Source organism: Saccopteryx leptura, chromosome 11, assembly GCF_036850995.1.
Source record: "Saccopteryx leptura isolate mSacLep1 chromosome 11, mSacLep1_pri_phased_curated, whole genome shotgun sequence".
Classification (NCBI taxonomy): domain Eukaryota; kingdom Metazoa; phylum Chordata; class Mammalia; order Chiroptera; family Emballonuridae; genus Saccopteryx; species Saccopteryx leptura.
This window is the reverse complement of record NC_089513.1, coordinates 79972666-79992236: the sequence shown is the minus strand read 5'-3', so window position 1 is coordinate 79992236 and position 19571 is coordinate 79972666. Positions and strand designations below refer to the sequence as shown.

Sequence of the window (19571 nt, the reverse complement as noted above, 5' to 3'; positions counted from 1 at the left end):
TTGCCATCTCATTCAGTCTTCTATAAATATTTTCCATGTGAAATAATGACTTCCCAGTAAGTAGGCTTGTAACAGAAATAAGTTCTATTTTTATACTTCAAACAAACAGACAAAAAAAGAAATGAAAAAGCTAAAAACACCTTGTTTGGGCTCTACCACTCAGGTAATGAACTTTTGATGAAACAGCAAACCAGGATGGGTTGGATTTGTGTGGGATAAAGGGTAATTACTTTCAGGAAGATCAGACTTTTCGTATTTCATTACTTCTATGGGAAGATTCACATTTTCAGTTGCTGTTTACATTCATTTCTTCTCTGCATCTATCTCTCCCCTAATTGAAAAAAAAAAATGTTTGTTTGTTAGGTGCCATTTTGCTACTGCAGTAATATTTGCTATACAATGAAGAGGGTCCTTTCTACATTTTTTTAATATAATGTGCTATGAATTATCTCTGTAGTATCACCTACAGTTTAGTCATTAGCATGAACAATGACTCAATTCTTACTTAGTCAAGAGATCCTGAAAAATGAAGTGGAAGAGAAGCATATGGTCACTTCTTATGTGAGCCCTAATTGGGCATGAAACCCGGGACATGGACCAGCTGAGCCAGACGCTCTATCCATTTAGCCATCTAGACAGGGCTGATAACAATCTTTTACTTTATACGTTTAACATTCTAGTTGTATCGTTGTTTTGGGGTTTTTTTTAGTAGTTTACTCACTTAAATGTTATATTTGAAATAAATTATTAATTTTAACTTGTTCAACTTTAAATTTTAGTACTTTGTTATTTTTCTATATGTTTATTTTTTATTTTTAAAAATTTATTGATAGGAAGAGTTAGAGGGGAGGGAGAGAGAGACACACAGAAAGAGAGAGAGAGAGAGAGAGAGAAACACTGGTTTATTGCTCCACTTATTTATGTATTCCTTGATTGATTCTTATATGTGCCCTGACAAGATCAAACCCACAACCCTGGCACATGGGGACAATGCTCTAACCAGCTTACCTACCCAGCCAAGGCCAATATTTTTACTTTCTTAGATTTTCATGTGCCAGTATTTTCTAGGATTTTAGTTCTTTACTGTATTTATTTTCTCTTATATTAGTTTTCTTCAAAAAGCCAAACTCTGTTAGTTTGCTGGACATTCCAACAACAATTTATGCATGAGAGACTTGCTACCACAATGCAATTCAGGAGTTCTCAGATGAATGAACTCAGTTTACCCAATACCTTTTATAGTACCTGCTATGTGCTGTTTTACTTAACTACTGAGGTCACTGTTTTGTCCTTTTCAATCTTGGGCAAAAGTCCATCAGGGAATCATATGGGAATTTTATTGGCTTCTGTTCTGTGGATGTGGTCAATTGTAGCCTTAAGTTGCTGTAATTCTTAAAGATCTACCAATTATAAAGGTAACAGGTCCAGGTGGTTTTCTAGCTGGTGTTTACCTGGTCTTTAAAGCACAAAAACTATTTGTATTTCAGTATTTAAAGCACAAAAAAGGTGATACAGTTTTAAAATAAGGAGACCTGAATTGGGTAGTAAATGGGCAGTGGAGTGTAGAGATAATAACATTGGGGAACAATTTTTTTTTTTTCATTTTCTGTTGCATGAGGTTTTAGAACTGTTTCTATATATTTCTACATCACTGACTCCAAATCTGAAATCCATGTTTTGGTGCATGCTCTAGTTTTTATATAATTTTAATTTATTTTTGTTACAGTTAATGGCATGCATTGGTTTTTAAATTGGAGTTAAAGCGCAACTACTCTTGGATAGAACATGACCACAAGGCAATTAACGTTTTACAAACATAACTTTTACATAATTGTAGTTGTTTTAAATATAAAAAAATTATTATCTCATTAAAAACCCTCTTATTTTGTTTTAAGATTGAATCATGGCTTCTTCGAGTAGGCGTAAATGTAAGAATAGTCCTGACACCTTCTGTTATGTATGTGGCTGATAATACACTTCAACATCAAAGGCGCAATATTTCATCATTTGTGACATGAGCATATATTGCCTATTTTCAAGTTCCCCTTGGCTATCAAGATAAGAATTGGGCTCCTCATATTGTGTGTCATAATTGTGAGGAAATGCTTCGTGACTGGACATAAGGGAAATGCAAAGGAATGCCTTTTGGTATTCCCACGGTTTGGCGCGAACCTAAGAATCACAGCTGCGACTGTTATTTCTGTCTGATCCATACAAAGGGCATCAGCAAGAAAAAAATGGCATATGATCACATATCTTAATATTCCTTCAGCAATACGACCTATCCCACACTCTGAGACACTCCCGGTTCCAGTTTTCAATGGTTTTCTTTCTTCTAAGGATGAAGAAAGTGAACATGGTGATCAAGTGTATTTTGATAAGATGCATGAGAAAATGGTTGTAGAATCTGAAGGGTCTTCTTCTGATGCCAAGCAGTCATTAACCGCTCAGCAGTTTAGCCAACTCGAATTGAATGACTTAGTAAGAATGACATAAAAATTGTCCTCGACTTTCTGAAGTATGAGGAGCATAACTGGATCATTTGTGTGGATCTTAAAATGGTAAATTTCCTGCTAGGACAACAGAGAGGTTTCACGAAGTATCCTTGCTTTCTGTGTTTGTGGGACAGCCAAGCTCCGGAGAAACACTGGACACAGAAGGAGTGGCCAAAACATGAAGCTCTGGAAGTAGGGATGCAAAATATTATCAATGAACCTGTAGTTAATCGAGACAGGATCATTTTCTCCCCACTTCACATCAAACTTGGCTTAATGAAGCAGTTTGTTCAGGCTTTGAATAGAGAAAGTGAATGCTTTGAACATACTATTTCTGCCTTTCCTGCTTTGTCTTTCGAGAAGATAAAAGCAAGTGTATTCGATGGACCTCAAATTCGAACCCTCAGACGTGACAAAGAATTTGCCAGGAAGATGAATAAGGAGGAGAAAGCAGCATGGCAATCTTTTGTGGCAGTTACAAATAACTTCCTTGACAACAAAAAAGCAGAAAACGATGAACTTCTGGTTCAAAGGATGCTGTTGGCTTTCTGCGACACTGGATGTAACATGAGTGTTAAGATTCACTTCCTGAACAGTCACCTAGATCAGTTTTCTGAAAATCTTAGAGCTGTTAGTGATCAGCAGACTACTGCTGGAGCATCAAATGAGATTGTCTTCAATAAGTACACAAACACAAGAGCTACAAATGCAAATTTTTGCCTGAATAGAATTTAAGTAAGTTTTGCGCAAATTTTATGATTAGAATAAGTGTTTTAATATGTTCTATTTCAAAATTATAGACAAATTCAAAATTATAGACAAAAGGCAATTATACCTTTTAGTGTATTAGTGTATTTACTGCATTATATAAATTATTATATTTTCATAAAGATGATGCCCTAGAAGACATGTTAAACTGTTGAAAATTTTACAAAAAGATGAAAACGTAAAATCTTTAATTGCAAAAAAAAACCCACTGTAGTTTACAGAGCAAAACTAATGTCAGATTTGAGATCAGCACACTCGAATTAGCTAAGAACAAGTGTTTTTGTGGATGCAACAAAAATTTCGTTCCCCAAATACATTATAATGTATCATGGAATGGCACACCTGAAGCCTATGTAATGTTATTAACCCAATGTCACCCTAATAAGGTCTTTATAAAATATGTCCACAAATATTTCACTATCCTTGCCTTGAAAAGTGGTGCCTAATTTCCATTCAAAATATATGACAGATTTCAGTGATTTGCTTCTAATGAATAGAAAGTGGCAGAAGTGACACTGTGTGCCATGATTATGAAGCTGGTCGTTTGTAGCCTTTAATGTTGTATTAGTGACAATTGGTTAAGACCTGAAACGTAGCTTTGTCCTTCAGGGAGGACTTGTTATTTGCTTTTACCAGGTGCTCAGGGGCACCAATTTGGGATATCCTTAAACTATTGATAGTATCCCAGCCTGGATGAATCTCTATTGTATCAAAGCCAGAAAGAAGTCTGCTGATGTAATCCAAACTCTCAGTGGCAAAACTACCCTGCTGAGTGTGGGTATGTACTGTCTGTGGAATGTATATATCTATATTTATGTTTATTTCTAATTCATCCTTTTTCTCTGAGGGTGTAGCTGTTGCTCTGGTGCCTCAGTTTCCCAAGAAAGATTTCTCACAAGGCTCCCCATTATGGACAGGCTTCACAAAACTCTTTAAAAACAAAGCTGAGATTTGAGTAACAGCTAGCTGTGCTTGCTTGGGGTTTCAGATAGGCCAAGCACCTTGGCCTGAGAGTTCCTTCCTTTCTTCATATTCTCTTCATTGTTTTAGAAACAGGAAGAGACAGCAAAATAGAACTGTTCCTGTATGTGTCCTGACTAGGGATCAAACCCACAACCCTGTCCTTTCATAAAGATGCTCTAACCCAGTGGTCCCCAACCTTTTTTGGCCCACGGACCGGTTTAATGTCAGAAAATATTTTCACGGACTGGCCTTTAGGGTGGGACAGATAAATGTATCTGTCAAGAGTGAGTCTTACACGGATGTAACAGAGGGAATCTGGTCATTTTTTAAAAAATAAAACATCATTCAGACTTAAATATAAATAAAATGGAAATAATGTAAATTATTTATTCTTTCTCTGTGGACCGGTACCAAATGGCCCATGGACCGGTACCAGTCTGTGGCCCTGGGGCTTGGGGACCACTGCTCTAACCGACTGAACTAACTGGCCAGGGCCTTTTTTTGTTGTTTTTTTAAGAATATTAAAATATTATTCTGGGCCCTGGCCGGTTGGCTCAGTGGATATATGGATGTCCTGGGTTTGATCCTGGCCAGAGCACACAAGAGAAGCAATCATCTGCTTTTCTCCCCCTTCCTTCCCTTTTCCCCTCTTCTTTCTTTTCCTCCTGTAGCCAGTGGCTTGATTGTTTAAGCACTGGCCGGGAACACTGAGGATGACTCACTTGGTCCGAGAGCATCAGCCTCAGGCACTAAAAATGGCTTTGTTGACTCCAGCATTAGCTGAGACAGGGTTTGCCCAGTGGATCCCGGTTGGAGCGCATATGGGAGTCTGTCTCACTATCTCCCCTCCTCTCATTTAAAAATAATAATAATAATTATTATTATTATATATATTATTCTGGATTTTAGTTGTGGAAAAAGAAAAAAATTCTTTCCCTCCTCTGGTTCTTTTGGTGAGGCAAATAATCTAATCAACAGAAAATAGACTAACAAGAGAACTTTAAATTTAATGTTATGCACACAGGAATCCCACACATATAAGCGCCAAATACCTTGCGTACAGGAGAGGTTCAGAGATAGAAAGGGAGACTGAGGAAATAAGACATTTTGAGCCAAGGACGAAGTGAGGCACATCAGGGATTCCAAGGGCTTGTTTATTGCAGAATAAGAGAAGCACAGTTCGGCTTATAGACATTTATCTTGTTTTATAGACAAATAGGTTATCTTTGATAAACTCTTATAGGCAAGGCCCCCAAATCAAGTTTTAAGTAATTAAGGGAATGGCAGACCTTTCTCTTGAGCCCATTATTCACAATCTGCCTACTATTGAGGCACATCGTGGGGTGGCTCATTATGAACCCCCACACTTTATGTAAAATATATGCCCATAATCCATAAATCTGTTCAGGAGATAGGACACTAGGATTTCTAAATTCATTCTTCCCAAGGGCAACAACAACCTCCACCTAAATTCTCCATGTCAACTAGCACTTCACTACCAGCCCTGCTTCATTTACCTTCCAATTTCTCGGTGAACTCGGCACCATTGATTAATTTCCTCCTGGCTACTCTCTCACAGTTCCCCTTGCCTCCTTTCAGAGACTTCTTTTACCTCTAATAATACATCCTTCAGCAACGAAAACCCTTTATTCAGTCCGACTTTGTGCAGCAGAAACCACATCTTGCCAAAATTCCCTTCCATCCTTGACACTCGGGGACATCCGGGAAGGGTAACGGGGACTGAGAAGGGGCCTCAGTCCTTAAGTCACGATCGTCACTTACAACACAGGCACTTACAACACAGGCTTCTCCTCTCTCCCACATTGACTATTCAGAATCTCAATCAGAAATTGGAGCAACTGCGGAACAAGTACTCCAAAATAACCTTTGTATATTTCCGTGAAAACGTATATTGTTTTCAGCAATAGTTACCAATACAATTTAAAAAATATTAATAAAAGGAAAAAACTCTTAAGAGAACAAAGTTTTCTCGATATTGTTTGCTTGCAGTGAGCCGTCATCGCCAGTCCGGGACAATTTAACAGGATTAATTTGGACACTTGCACACAGTAAGTGCCGTACAATTAAAAGAGCACTTCCAGATCAAATTACATTATTTACTCACGTGATTCTAAATGATTAACAGTGCTATAACTTCTGGTAGCTATTGCTACTGCCAGGTACCTTGCAAATATTTCCTGTACTGGTCTCATAGGAAAATATAGTGCTGCATTTTATGTTCAGTATGAAAAACAGAAAATGAACAAGTAAAAGGACCACAACTCATTTGTTGAAATAATGTGTGGCTCTGAAAAGAGCCTTTGGGGTTAGGAGACAAGACGCTTACTTGCGAGTCTATTTGGAGCTGGTGTACTTGGTGACGGCCTTGGTGCCCTCGGACACGGCGTGCTTGGCCAGCTCCCCGGGCAGCAGCAGGCGCACGGCCGTCTGGATCTCCCGAGAGGTGATGGTCGAACGCTTGTTGTAATGAGCCAGGCGCGACGCCTCGCCCGCGATGCGCTCGAAGATGTCGTTGACGAACGAGTTCATGATGCCCATGGCCTTGGACGAGATGCCGGTGTCGGGGTGCACCTGCTTCAGCACCTTGTACACGTACACCGCGTAGCTCTCCTTGCGGCTGCGCTTGCGCTTCTTGCCGTCCTTCTTCTGCGCCTTGGTCACCGCCTTCTTGGAGCCCTTCTTCGGGGCGGGCGCGGATTTGGTGGGTTCAGGCATCGTAGCGTCAAACTTAGTACTACAACTAATACCTAACAACAGTCACCCGAGCCAAATGGCACGATCATTTATAGATGTTGTATTCAAATGAGGCTACTAAAATTTAGTTCCTGATTGGATTAATGGCAGTGTGTCGTCACAAACAAGAATGTAAATAAACTTTTTATAATACTTTTTCATTGGCTATTTTATTACTTTGCTTGACCCAATCAAAAAAGGCCTGGACTATGCTACTTAGAGCTACAGAGGCCTCTCCAAGCCCTGTGCGCTCTTCAGCGAATACAAAATTCTGTCAGTTCATTAACTGTAGGATTGTGTGTGTAAGCAAACTCTGCGCACTAGGACATGTCATGAATCGAGCCCGATAACCCTCACCAATGGATGCCTTAGTGTCCTGCTTTGGGTGCTTACCTAGTAAGACAATGAGAAGCGCATTACGTGCAAGCGGCACCTTAAATACTGAAACCACCAGGACCTTAGCAACGTGATGTGCTTTTAAGTATCCTATTCCCTACTTCCTCAATGAAGGAAGTCCTAAAATAGGAGCTATTATGTGCATGTGCTAATTGATTAAAAAGCACGTCTCAACTTCTGTAAATCTCAAGGGGAGGAAACAGCCCAATTATCACAGCGAACGGCAATAAGTGGCAAATTTATGACCAACTGAGGTTACCCTGCGTGAAGCTCCCTAAATTGTCTATTCTTTATCGGTAAGCCCGCCCTTCCCCGGGGAACCTCCCTTTCCCCCGAGTACCGCCCCACCCTGCTGCGTATGGTTTGCAGCCACGCCCCCCTTAGGAAGTGCAACAGCTCTTTCCCGAGATCAGTGGGTGGCTCTGAAAAGAGCCTTTGGGTTGTGTTGAATTTCTAACAGTTGGCCAAAGGAACTTCTTACTTCTTCTTGGCCGCCTTCTTTGGCTTGGCTGCCTTAGGTTTGGCGGCCTTGGGTTTAGACGCCTTGGGCTTCACAGCCTTGGCCTTCGCGGGGCTTTTGGGCGCCTTCTTGGGCTTGGCTGCTTTCGCTTTTTTGGGGCTCTTTGCCTTTTTGGCTCCAGCAGCCGCCACCGGCTTCTTCGCCTTCTTCGGGGTCTTCTTGGCGCTCTTCTTCGGTGTGGCCGACCCCGCGGCCTTCTTGGGTTTCTTAGTCGCCCCAGCAGCCTTCTTGGGTTTGGCCGCGCCCGCCTTCTTGGCCTTGGGCTTAGCCTCCCCGGAGGCCGCCTTCTTGTTGAGCTTGAAAGAGCCCGAGGCGCCGGTGCCCTTGGTCTGCACCAGAGTGCCTTTGCTCACCAGGCTCTTCAGACCCAACTTGATGCGGCTGTTGTTCTTGTCCACATCGTAGCCCGCAGCTGCCAGCGCCTTCTTGAGCGCAGCCAGGGAGACACCGCTGCGCTCCTTGGAAGCAGCCACGGCTTTGGTAATGAGCTCGGACACCGGCGGCCCGGAAGCTTTGCGCTTGGCGGCACCAGCGGACTTTCGTGCCTTCTTCTTCACCGGCGCCTTCTCGGCAGGGGCTGGGGCTGCAGGAGCGGCAGGGGCGGTCTCGGACATGCTGCAGACAGGCGTGGGGGACGAACTCGAGCCGGAAGCGAGACACTGGCCGGGACTCGGGCCGTGCCGCTGCGCCCGCGCGCTTATATAGGGCGGAGCTGCGCCGTGATTGGTGCGCTGTCCAGCCCGCCTCGCTGGCAGCCGCAGAGTCTCCTCTCGGATCTGGAATTGTGTTTGTTACACCTCGAAAAATGCCAAAAATATCAAAAGTCCTTACAACGAATTGCCCCGTTTTTCTTAGAGAGTGATCCCCGAAGTCTCAGGCTTCACCCAAGTCTCAAATTAGGAGGAAAGTACAAAACTTTATGCCAAAAACTAGCAATATTTCCTGCCTTGCTTGTCAGATTTCATCTCTAAGAAACAAAACTTTCCATTTTCTTCGTAAATTATAAACTGATCTTTAGCTATGGAGTTTTCTGACCTCTCACATATGATTCTGCAAGTGGTTAGCTTCTTATATGTACAAAAAGCATACCGCTGGAATTAAGATTTTTATTATAAATCTGTGCTTAAGTGAGGGAAGTAACACAGGCTCCTTGGAGAGTCCTGCCTATTGAGCCGAGGGCATTTGAGTTCATCAAACTGGATTACTTTAATGCCAAACAAATTATTGCCCATTAAAGGGTAAATTTTGGAGCCCTAGGACATCAGTCTATGCAGCCATGGCTTTATTTTTGTTTATGGCACCCGAGTTTTGAAACAATTCCTTAGAATAATTCTTTTCCTTTCTGCTCCCAAGGGCTGGGGGCGGGGCTGTTGCTTTTCTTCCTCTGGACAACTGCTTCATGAGTTTAAATACCTTGAATTTAGGATATTGGGGAGAAAGGGCAGTCCAAAATATAGGGTTCACAGAAATGGAAAAGAAATAATTTTCAAGTAACCCACAGATGATGCCTATAAAGTTACTGGAAGTGGAGATGCACTTTGAGGAATCTGGAGTCTTGCTGTGATTTTTTGGCCCATGCTTTAAGGTCAAATTGTAATATATTAGTTAGAATTGAAATTCAAAAGTTGGTCACAAGGGGAAATAAATGAAAAAATGTAGGTTATAAGACATGTATTCCCTTTGTTATAGGAATCCAGGCCTGGTTATTACTGAATAGCTGATGAATGACTAGTCTGCAAACCAAATATGTTTAAGTCAGGAAGATCATGGCCATATGCTTTGTGGGGGGTCCACACCCCCACAAAGAAGGAAAGAAGTCACATGTAGAATTGAATGACAAATCCAAATTTCCATCTGAAAAGCAGAGCTTTGAGGGACTATGGTAGTAAAGCCATTGCCCTCTGAAGATGTTTTGTTTTGTTTTTTTTTGCAAGGTCTCTGAAAGATTGGCCTTTTGTTTAGATAGTCGTCCAATCAACAGCGACTACAGCTGACAATGAACACTCAAAGGAATTATTCCAGCGAAATGACTGGATGGACTTGTCTCTAAAAACTTTAAGCCATGTACTTGAGAGACAAAATAAAATTTTAGCCAGTGCCTAAAGAGATATTATATTATTTTGTGGGTGTAGCTGATTGTAAGAGAGTCTTGGACACCACATTAATTTTAATTTTTACTGTCCCGTATTTTCAAACACAATAGACCCTACAGATGAGGTCTATAAAGCCACTGGAAATGAAGTTACTCTAAAGACACTGTCTGTAGTCTTGCTGATTTCTTTTGGCACATGCTTTAGGATCAAATTATGATATACTAGTTATAGTGAAAAAAAGAAAAAGAAAATACACATCTTTGATTTATAACATTAATGAGATGTTTCAAAAGAGTTTTATTTAAATTGATGCTCAATCTAGTATCAACGTATTGTGAATTATTAATGTTTAAAGCCTTAATGTGTAAACATTTTCAATGTAATTATGTCATGGAAGTTAAAAGTAAATACAGTCATCCCTCACCATATGTGGCTCACTATTCCTTGTTTCACTGTATCGTGAATTATTAATTTGTATATATCTAATTTTGTATTGCAGATTTTTTGCTGTATTGTGGGACTTTGCGGTATATAGATATTTTTATATATTTATTATTTTAATTATTTTGGCAGTAAAATAAGCATTTTCTAGCCAAAAAATTGAAAACAATATAAAAAATAAAAAATATTATTTAAAACATATTAAAAGAATATTAAATCGAAATAAAATACAGAGTGTACAGCAGATGAGTAGACAAACACTTGCACGTGTGAAAAACACAGCTACGGCCACTTCCACTTGAGCTAGTTTGTCCATGTGACTCCATCTCCTGAGTATAGCCTGCCTTCAACATCTCTCCTTGTCCATTTCACATCTACTCTGATAGCTGTGTGTAGTGTTCCTCTCTGGTGTTGTGTTTTTGTAAAATTCTCGTAAGAAATTGTATTTATTTTGAGCCCTACAATGTCGCCCAAACGTTCTACGCCTTCTAAGTCTTCTGGCACTGAACCCAAGTGCCAGAGGAAGACGCTTACCATCACAGAAAAGATAGAACTCCTCAACATGCTAAAGGAAGGGAGAAGCTACGCGGCTGTAGACCGCCATTAGGGGATGAATGAATCTTTGATTTGCTACACAAAGAAGGACGAAAAGAATATAAGGACGACAGCAACAGTGTCTTTTAACAGGTCTGGGAAGAAGGTGGTAATTTCCCGCAATAAGGCCATTGTGAGGATTGAGTTTGCGTTGGCCCTGCGGATCAGTGAGTGCAGGAAGAAGAGTCTCTCGCTGGACACCAACACCCTCAGCACGAAGGCCAAGAAACTTTCGCTGAAAGTGGGCACATTCGCGACAGTGACTAGGATGAGGATGATGATGCAGAAGCAGGACCATAGAGTGCTTCTCCTCCCGGAACAACCCCACTGAATGCCTGCAAGGGCTGGTTTGACAAGTTTCAGAAATGCTTTGGACTTAAGAGCGTCTCTCTGCGTGGAGAAGCTGCCTCTGCCGATAAAGCCGGAGCCGAGGAGTCCATGAACAACACATTCAAAACCATCATCAAGGAAGGGGGCTCTATGCCTGAAAAGGAAGAGGAACTAGAAGAAACTAGGGGTTGAAGAAGAAGAGGAGGTTGGCCTAACACTCGATCGGCTCGCAACCATGGTCAGAAAGGCCCAAGAACTTCAGCGAGTGGCTCAAGAATGGGAGCCCCAGGTGCTTCATTTGTTGCAGTTGAGGGTGGCATGTCGGTTTATAAAACACCTTCTCACCCAGAAGAAAACGCAGCGTCAGCAACTCGCCATGACTATGTTCCTCACTGGGAAGGAGACACCAGTTACACCTATGCCTTCAGTGAAAACAGAAGTTGCGGAAGAGGGTGAAGATGCGGCGTCTGAGGAAGTGGTGCCTTCGGAAGAGTGCAGTGCATTCATCTTGGCTGTGCAGCGCATTCATCTCATCGTCATCACCTTCATCGTCATCCGTACTGCGCAGCTAATTCATCCTCATCTTCATCATTTAAGCCAGGGGGTCTCAAACTCAACTCAGCATGTGGGCCGCAGAGCAAGATCACAGCCGTTCGGCGGGCCGCACTAGGTCTACAAAAGGCAACTGTTACGCAACACTTTTCAGTGTCACAAAACGACCAGAAACTGTAGTTCGCATCACAACTGCTGTTAACTAAGCTAATATCTAGCTAGGATGCTAGAGAAATGAAAAATACAAGTAGGCCCCTAGGCTTACTTAATTTTATCCAAAATATTTTGAACTTCGTGGATTAGTCTGCGGGCCACACAAAATTGTTCGGCGGGCCGCATGCAGCCCGCGGGCCGTGAGTTTGAGACCCCTGATTTAAGCTGTAGTATGTTCACTGGCGAGCGCCCACATAGAACTTTGTATGTTGTTAAAATTACATAGGTTTAAGAGTGTAGAAAGTGTTTAAGTGCTATATCTGGATGGCGAGGAAACAAACGTTTTGCCACGCAATTAAGTAGCCAAATAAGGAGTCTTTAATTTAATGCTGGCGACCACGAGTGGATGGATTCACATCTTAAAGAACTCGCGGCCTCAGACGAACTTAGGGATATGCTTTTACAGGCCGACAGAAGAGAAGGCAGGGGGTGTGCACCTAGCCAAAGCAGTTATACAGAAGCGAAACAGGTTTTCGGTTATCGCTGGAACAATCTAGGGAGAGAGTGCTCAGCAAAGCATTTTACAAAAAGCAAAAGAATGTGCTCAGTTATCTTGGCCTTTTATTGAGGTTCTTAAGGTAGTAGCATCCTGAGGGCTTTCCGGAATCTAGACATTAGTGAACATTTATGGCCTTTACAGAACTCCTTTCATTTACTCATCTGCAAATCTTGCAAAACTCGTTCTATGGTCAAGGATATGGTGTTTCTACATTTCATAAGAGCATAGGAAGTGTTTGTAAGGGTGTGGGAAAGGTTAATATAATAACAGTGTGGGAAAGTTGTATAAGAGTGTGGGGAGCATTTATAAAGCCTTAAAACATATATAAATCATAACATCAATATAAAGTCACTACTTCGCAGATTTTTGCCTATCACAGGGGCGTCTGGAACCTAACCCCCACAATAGACAAGGGACCACTGTACACCCTGTGATATATATTAAAATAAAAAGGTAGAGGATAAGGTTCCCAAGTAGACCAATTGGTAACTATCCAACTATGGAATCATCAAACCAACAAACCAGGGAAAGTGATTTATGAGCATTTGATCCAGAACAATGGGTCAGTGGGTTCTCACCTTCAATGACTAAACTCCTGTGAATGACTCAATTTGCATAACAAATGGCAGTTTTCTCTTAAATGCCTCATTTTTCTCAAGGTATTTCTTTTCGTGTTTTTTGTTTGTTTGTTTGTTTGTTTTTTGTTTTACAGAGAGAGGGATAGACAGGGACAGACGGAACAGAGAGATGAGAAGCATTAATCATTAGTTTTTCGTTGCGGGTTGCGACACCTTAGTTGTTCATTGATTGCTTTCTCATATGTGCCTTTACCTCGGGCCTTCAGCAGATCGAGTAACCCCTTGCTCTAGTCAGCAGCCTTGGGCTCAAGCTGGTGAGCTTTTGTTCAAACCAGAAGAGCCTGAGCTCAAGCTGGCAACCTCGGGGTCTCGAACCTGGGTCTTACGCACCCCAGTCGGACGCTCTATCCACTGCGCCACCGCCTGGTCAGGCTCTCAGGGTATTTCTTACTACTTCTGAGTTGGTGGGACTTAAACTCTCTGAATTATGGGATCTTTCAACTCTTTCATTATTCATCTCTTATGGTACAGGGTGTTTTGTTATAAATGAAATAATTTGAAAGACTTACGGAAGACATTGAGAATCTACCACTATAAATTTAAACACTTATTTGACACTCTTTTAAGATGAAATATGAGTAACATCAGAAAACTCCACTTTCCTGTTGCTGACTATCTCAACACTATTTACTGCGTGTGAATGTGTGTGTGAGCATATGTGTTGTTAAAAAAACAAATATAACTGAGTAGTTTAGAAAATCTAATTGGCTTTATTATGTGATTCAAGAATTGGGCAACATCCCATCTGCCAACTAGAAGCACTATCCAAAAAGTTGTATAAAATGAGATTTTACAAAAAGAAAGGTGGGGCAAGAGAGATATTAGTAAAAGAAAAGAAAGGATTATTCTTGGACCTGGAAATCTTTTGTGTGTTGGGGGGCGGGGGAGAGGAGGAAACTGGAGGATTTTTATCATGTTGATTTTTTTGTTGTTGTATTTTTCCGAAGTTAGAAGCTGGGAGGCAGGCAGAGAGACAGACTCCAGCATGCTCCCAACCAGGATCCACTCAGCATGTCCACCAGGGGGTGATGCTCTGCTCATCTGGGTCCTTGCTCCTTTGTGGCCTGAGCCATTCTAGCACCTGAGGCGGAGGTCATGGAGCCATCCTCAGTGCCTGGGTCAACCTTGCTCCAATGGAGCCTTGGCTGCAGGAGGGGAAGAGAGAGACAGAGAGAGGAAGGAGAGGGAAAAGGGTGGAGAAGCAGATGGGCGCTTCTCCTGTGTGCCCTGGCCGGTAATCGAACCCGGGACTTACAAATGCTGGGCCGATGCTCTATCGCTGAGCCAACTGGCCAGAGCCTTATGTTGATTGTTTCTTTATGAGGAAGGGTGGGAGGAAAGAAGATGGAGAGGACGTATAATGACAGATTAATTTACTGGTGCTTCACCAGAAAATTCAATTTAATTTATGTTTCTGGAGAAGTTAAAACTGGTTAGGTTAGGTATAACATCTGAGCATGCGCGGCGCCATTTTGAGTCAGTGTTTTTTTTCTTTAACAATTTTATATAGAGATTCCAAAGTGTTGTTCCAGATGGTTCTAAGCCAATAACCCCAGCTGGTCTCAGAATCTCAATATTTATCAAGTCTTTCACGGTTCCTCTGGTGTTTACCCAATTCTGGAAACCACTGCCATTCTTACAGGAAGGGATGACAGGTCAAAAGTGCTTCATAGCCTGACCAGGTGGTGGCGCAGTGGATAGAGCGTCGGACTAGGATGAGGAAGGACCCAGGTTCGTAGACCCTGAGGCCGCCAGCTTGAGCGCGGGCTCATCTGGCTTGAGCAAAGAGCTCCCCAGCTTGCCTGGCTCCAGCGGGGGGTTACTTGGTCTGCTGAGGGCCCACGGTCAGGGCACATGTGAGAGAGCAATCAATGAACAACTAAGAAGTCGCAACGCGCAACGAGAAACTGATGATTGATGCTTCTCATCTCTCTCCATTCCTGTCTGTCTGTCCCTGTCTATCTCTGTCTCTGTAAAAAAAAAAAAAAAAAAAAAAAAAAAAAAAGTGCTTCATATCATGTGGAAACGGGGAGAGACAGACAGACTCCCGCATGCACCCAACCGGGATCCACCCAGCACGCCCACCAGGGGGCGACGCTCTGCCCCTCCGGGGCGTCGCTCTGTTGCGACTAGAGCCACTCTAGCGCCTGGGGCAGAGGCCGAGGAGCCATCCCCAGCGCCTGGGCCATCTTTGCTCCAATGGAGCCTCGCTGCGGGAGGGGAAGAGAGAGAGACAGAGAGGAACAAGGGGTGGAGGGGTGGAGAAGCAGATGGGCGCTTCTCCTGTGTGTCCTGGCCGGGAATCAAACCTGGGACTTCTGCACGCCAGGCCGACGCTCTACCACTGAGCCAACCGGCCCGGGCCAGAATGTTTCTTTTTTTAATGAGCTAGAGTAGAATATGAAATACAGAGCTTAGTGCATGGAGTTTTATTTATCTGTAAGGCCAAGGTCCACAGCCATCATTGCAGACATGCACCAGCAGGCTCCCGTTAGATTTGGGCAGACAGTATAGAAACTGTGGAGCCAAAAAATGGTGGGTCATTCTTTTATTCTAGCCTCTCAACTGGCCGGCGAGTAAAAGCACACAAGGCACCAAAATCCACTCACACATTCTCCAGTTCCACAATCAGGAGAGTCTTTTCTGTTTTCTTCTAGAATCAAAAGCCCCCACCAGTCTAAGTCACCTCTGGTTCCCCATCTGCCAGCATAGCTTCTTACTCTACAAAACTGGCTTCTCTCTCCTACCCTTCCATCTTGGCTTCTTCTTCCCCTCCTTAGAAAAAAACTCCCTGGGCCCACAAAGACCCCTCCTCCAGCACACATTAGCATAACAAAGACTCTTCCCAAGCAGAAAGGTAATTAGCAATTTCAGACCAGCGCCATTTTTAACAACAAAAGTGAGCAAACTCAGAAAACACAGATTTCATAAACTTATTTGCTCAACATTATCTGTAGAACTCGGCCCTGGCCGGTTGGCTCAGCGGTAGAGCGTGGCCTGGCGTGCGGGGGACCCGGGTTCGATTCCTGGCCAGGGCACATAGGAGAAGCGCCCATTTGCTTCTCCACACACCCCCCCCCTTCCTCTCTGTCTCTCTCTTCCTCTCCAGCAGCCAAGGCTCTATTGGAGCAAAGATGGCCCGGGCGCTGGGGATGGCTCCTTGGCCTCTGCCTGCCCCAGGCGCTAGAGTGGCTCTGGTCTTGGCAGAGCGACCCCCCGGAGGGGCAGAGCATCGCCCCCTGGTGGGCAGAGCATCGCCCCTGGTGGGCGTGCCAGGTGGATCCCGGTCGGGCGCATGCGGGAGTCTGTCTGACTTTCTCCCCGTTTCCAGCTTCAGAAAAAAGACAAAAAAAAAAAAAAAAAAAAAAACCTCGTGTGTGTGTGTGTGTGTGTGTGTGTGTTTGTGTGGCGCGCGCGGAGTGGTTTTGTAAAATGCAGTCCTCATCTCATTGTTCTGGCTCAATGGCCCAAGAGGAAGGCGTTGTGCTCATGTTATTGTTGTCAAGAAATAGTCTCGTGTATTTCTCTTCTAAGAGCTAAGAAGGTACTATACTATTACTGTTTTAAGAGTCTAAGGAACCCTGAGTAATGAAAACTGAGTAGCACATCATGAGCCTAATAATTGTGCTAAGAAAACCAATGTGATTTGTAGAAAAGTTGTAAGGAAAGGGAGCTTGGACTTGGTTGCATTTACTCAGCCATTCTGGGTGTTAAGCACTTAATTCTGAACTTTGGATATTTTTAATTTGTTAACATAACTGCTTTATTGAAGACAGAGTTTGGGAAAGAGGGGATTTGAGCTGAACAAATGAGTCCTTCCCAGCTTTCTCCTAGAAGGTGTGTTACATAAGCACAGACATGGTGAAACTCTGAAGACCACCTGTAGAACTCTATCCGTTGGGACACATTTCTCCATTCTGGAATTGTAAAATTGGCATTTTAGGCCCTGGGTGGTTTGCTCAGTGGTAGAGCATCGGCCTGGCATGTGTGTGGATGTCCCCGGTTCGATCCTGGGTCAGGGCACACAGGAGAAGCACTCATCTGCTTCTCCACCACTCCCCTCCCCACTACCCCTCTTCTCCTGCAGCCATGGCTCAATTGGAGTGAGTTTGCCCTGGGCTCTGAGAATGGTTCTATGGCCTTTGCCTCAGGAGTTAAAATAGTTCAGTTGCTAAGCAACAGAGCAACGCCCCAGATGGGAAGAGCATTGCCCCCTATTGGATTTGCATGGTAGATCTCGGTTGGGGTCCATGTGGGAGTCTGTCTCTGCCTCCCCACTTCTCAATGAATAATAATAAAAAAAAATGGCATTTTTATCTTGGCTTTTCGTGTAGAACATTTCTGGAAAACGTTCTTTAAAAAGGAAAAAAAATAAATATTGAAATTATTCTCTCTTTGAGTCAATTCAACAATCAAAACTGTGAGTTGCATAACCAAGATTATTCATGGCAGTAATGTCTGAAACAGTGACGTGTTGGAAAGAAGTTAATTACTACACATGAGAGAGTGGTTGAATAAACTAGGTTGCATCCACACGGGGTTATGATGTGTGCTACAAAAATAAATAAGATTGATCTCTGTGAACTAAGCAGGAGCAAATTCCAGGACATACAGTTGAGAGAAAAAACCAGGAGCAACAGCATCCCTTGTGAGGAAAAAAGGAGGGTGTAAGAAAACACTATTTTTTTCTGCTTTTTTTTTTTTTTTTTTTTTTCCGGAAAGGATAAACTAATACAACGAAAAGATTGGTTATCTGTCAGGGGTGGGTTAGAAAGGAATAGGAAAGGTCAGGAACAGCAACAAAATAGTAGAACTGAGGAGCCAAGGTACAGCTTTCTGAGTCTATCTTGCTGTGTAACTCTCACTCTTACAAGTACGGTAATGTTCCATGTACCAGGAAAATAAACTATTCACAGTCATACAGATGAAGGAATCCAAAATGGAATACAAGCATTAACAGATGAACCAAACTGTATATTAAATTAATAACGTATCATGGAAGGGGTCGAAGAAGATAAATATTAACTCAAGTAACAGTGAAAGACAATATCGTGACTGCATACTGCGGAGCTGAATGACAAAAGGAGCTATATCTAAAGGCTGTAATCTAATAAAAATAATTCTCTCACGGGTATCGGCGAACAATTCTGAAACTACTTATGTGTCTACTAGAATCGAACAAAGGGAAAAAAAAAATGTGTTGTCAGAGATGAGACCCAGTGTTCTCCCTGGTGGATAAAAGAAAGATTTGGCTAAAAGGAACCTTGTGCTGTTGGATTGTAATCAGAACTATTCATAGAAACATATTTCAAAATATATATGTACAGTTACCCAGCTATGGAGATATAGATGTGGGTGTATGTGTGGGTTATTATGCACGTATACATCCTTGCTTGATCAGCTGGGATGACCTACCAGTAGTGGCACTCGAGAAGCAATTATTGCCCGTAGCACGCCAGGGCTCCTTGGAGAAGCGGCTGGCTCCACGGCTGGAATGTTTCAGTAAGGGTCTGTATCTTGTAGAGTTAGAAAATGAGAAAAATTTTAAAAATGTTGAGACTTATTGACAAAACGTGTGGACTGTGCCTCTCCTTCTGCTCTTAATCTGGACTTGCATCGAAATGATTATTACCTGGGATTTCTTAAAGACTAAAGCACCACAGAGAATAATATGAAATTGAAGTAACAAATAATAACCTCATCAAACCAAATAAAACCTCCAAAGAGGCACTTTTCAGCTGCTTGGGCTCTTGGACTGCTGGTGTCATTGTGTAATAAAACAGTAACGTTATGATAGAAACAGCAGCAAGCAACAACAGCTAGCGTCCGTCGAGGGCTCCCTTTTGGCTCAGGTGATCTTCCGAGGTCTTTCTAATGACACTATGAACCGGTTTCCCCGTGTTTTAATCTTAGCTTCACACTCTCAGACCCATCCATTTTACTCGGTGTATTTCCTGGGCAAGTTACTCAAGCTCTCGGTACTTTGGTCTTTATCATCTACTTCATACATTTCTTACGGAAATTTAAAAAAGAATAAGTTAGTCCCAGTCACGTAGTTAGCGTTATCATCTAAAGTAAAGAAATCAGGTAGGAACCACATTCCCCACATTCTAACTCTCGTTTGGATAGCATTTGGGCGAGAAGGAATGTTTGCCTGATTCTGAGCCACAGGTGAAATCGCAGTGGTGTGTGTGGCTCCTAGAGACCGAGCCTGGGCAGGACTCGGGTCAAGCAAGGTGAGCGGACAGCTGCCTCCACACAGCGCCACCGTGGCGGGGTCTCCACTTATTTCAACACTGACCACCACCTAAGTGT

At 42.8% G+C, this 19571-nt stretch overlaps 2 protein-coding genes across 2 annotated transcripts; both read right to left on the bottom strand.

Annotated features, from left to right (window-relative positions):
• Positions 1-82: 82 nt before the first annotated feature.
• On the bottom strand, positions 83-6970 carry LOC136382960 (histone H2B type 1-M). Its single transcript, XM_066352351.1, has 2 exons — positions 6574-6970; positions 83-331 (listed from the first exon to the last, which is right to left on the bottom strand). The coding sequence occupies exon 1, from the start codon at positions 6960-6962 to the stop codon at positions 6582-6584; it is 381 nt and encodes a 126-aa protein (XP_066208448.1). The 5' UTR covers positions 6963-6970; the 3' UTR covers positions 83-331; positions 6574-6581.
• Positions 6971-7853: 883 nt separating this feature from the next.
• Positions 7854-8556, bottom strand: H1-4 (H1.4 linker histone, cluster member). The gene has a single exon (XM_066352349.1). The coding sequence runs from the start codon at positions 8508-8510 to the stop codon at positions 7854-7856; it is 657 nt and encodes a 218-aa protein (XP_066208446.1). The 5' UTR covers positions 8511-8556.
• Between the last annotated feature and the right edge of the window lie 11015 nt (positions 8557-19571).

What these genes read in the sequence shown, in the direction of transcription:
- LOC136382960 (XM_066352351.1), bottom strand. Translation starts at nt 6,962, where the DNA reads ATGCCTGAACCCACCAAATCCGCGCCCGCCCCGAAGAAGGGCTCCAAG.
- H1-4 (XM_066352349.1), bottom strand. Translation starts at nt 8,510, where the DNA reads ATGTCCGAGACCGCCCCTGCCGCTCCTGCAGCCCCAGCCCCTGCCGAG.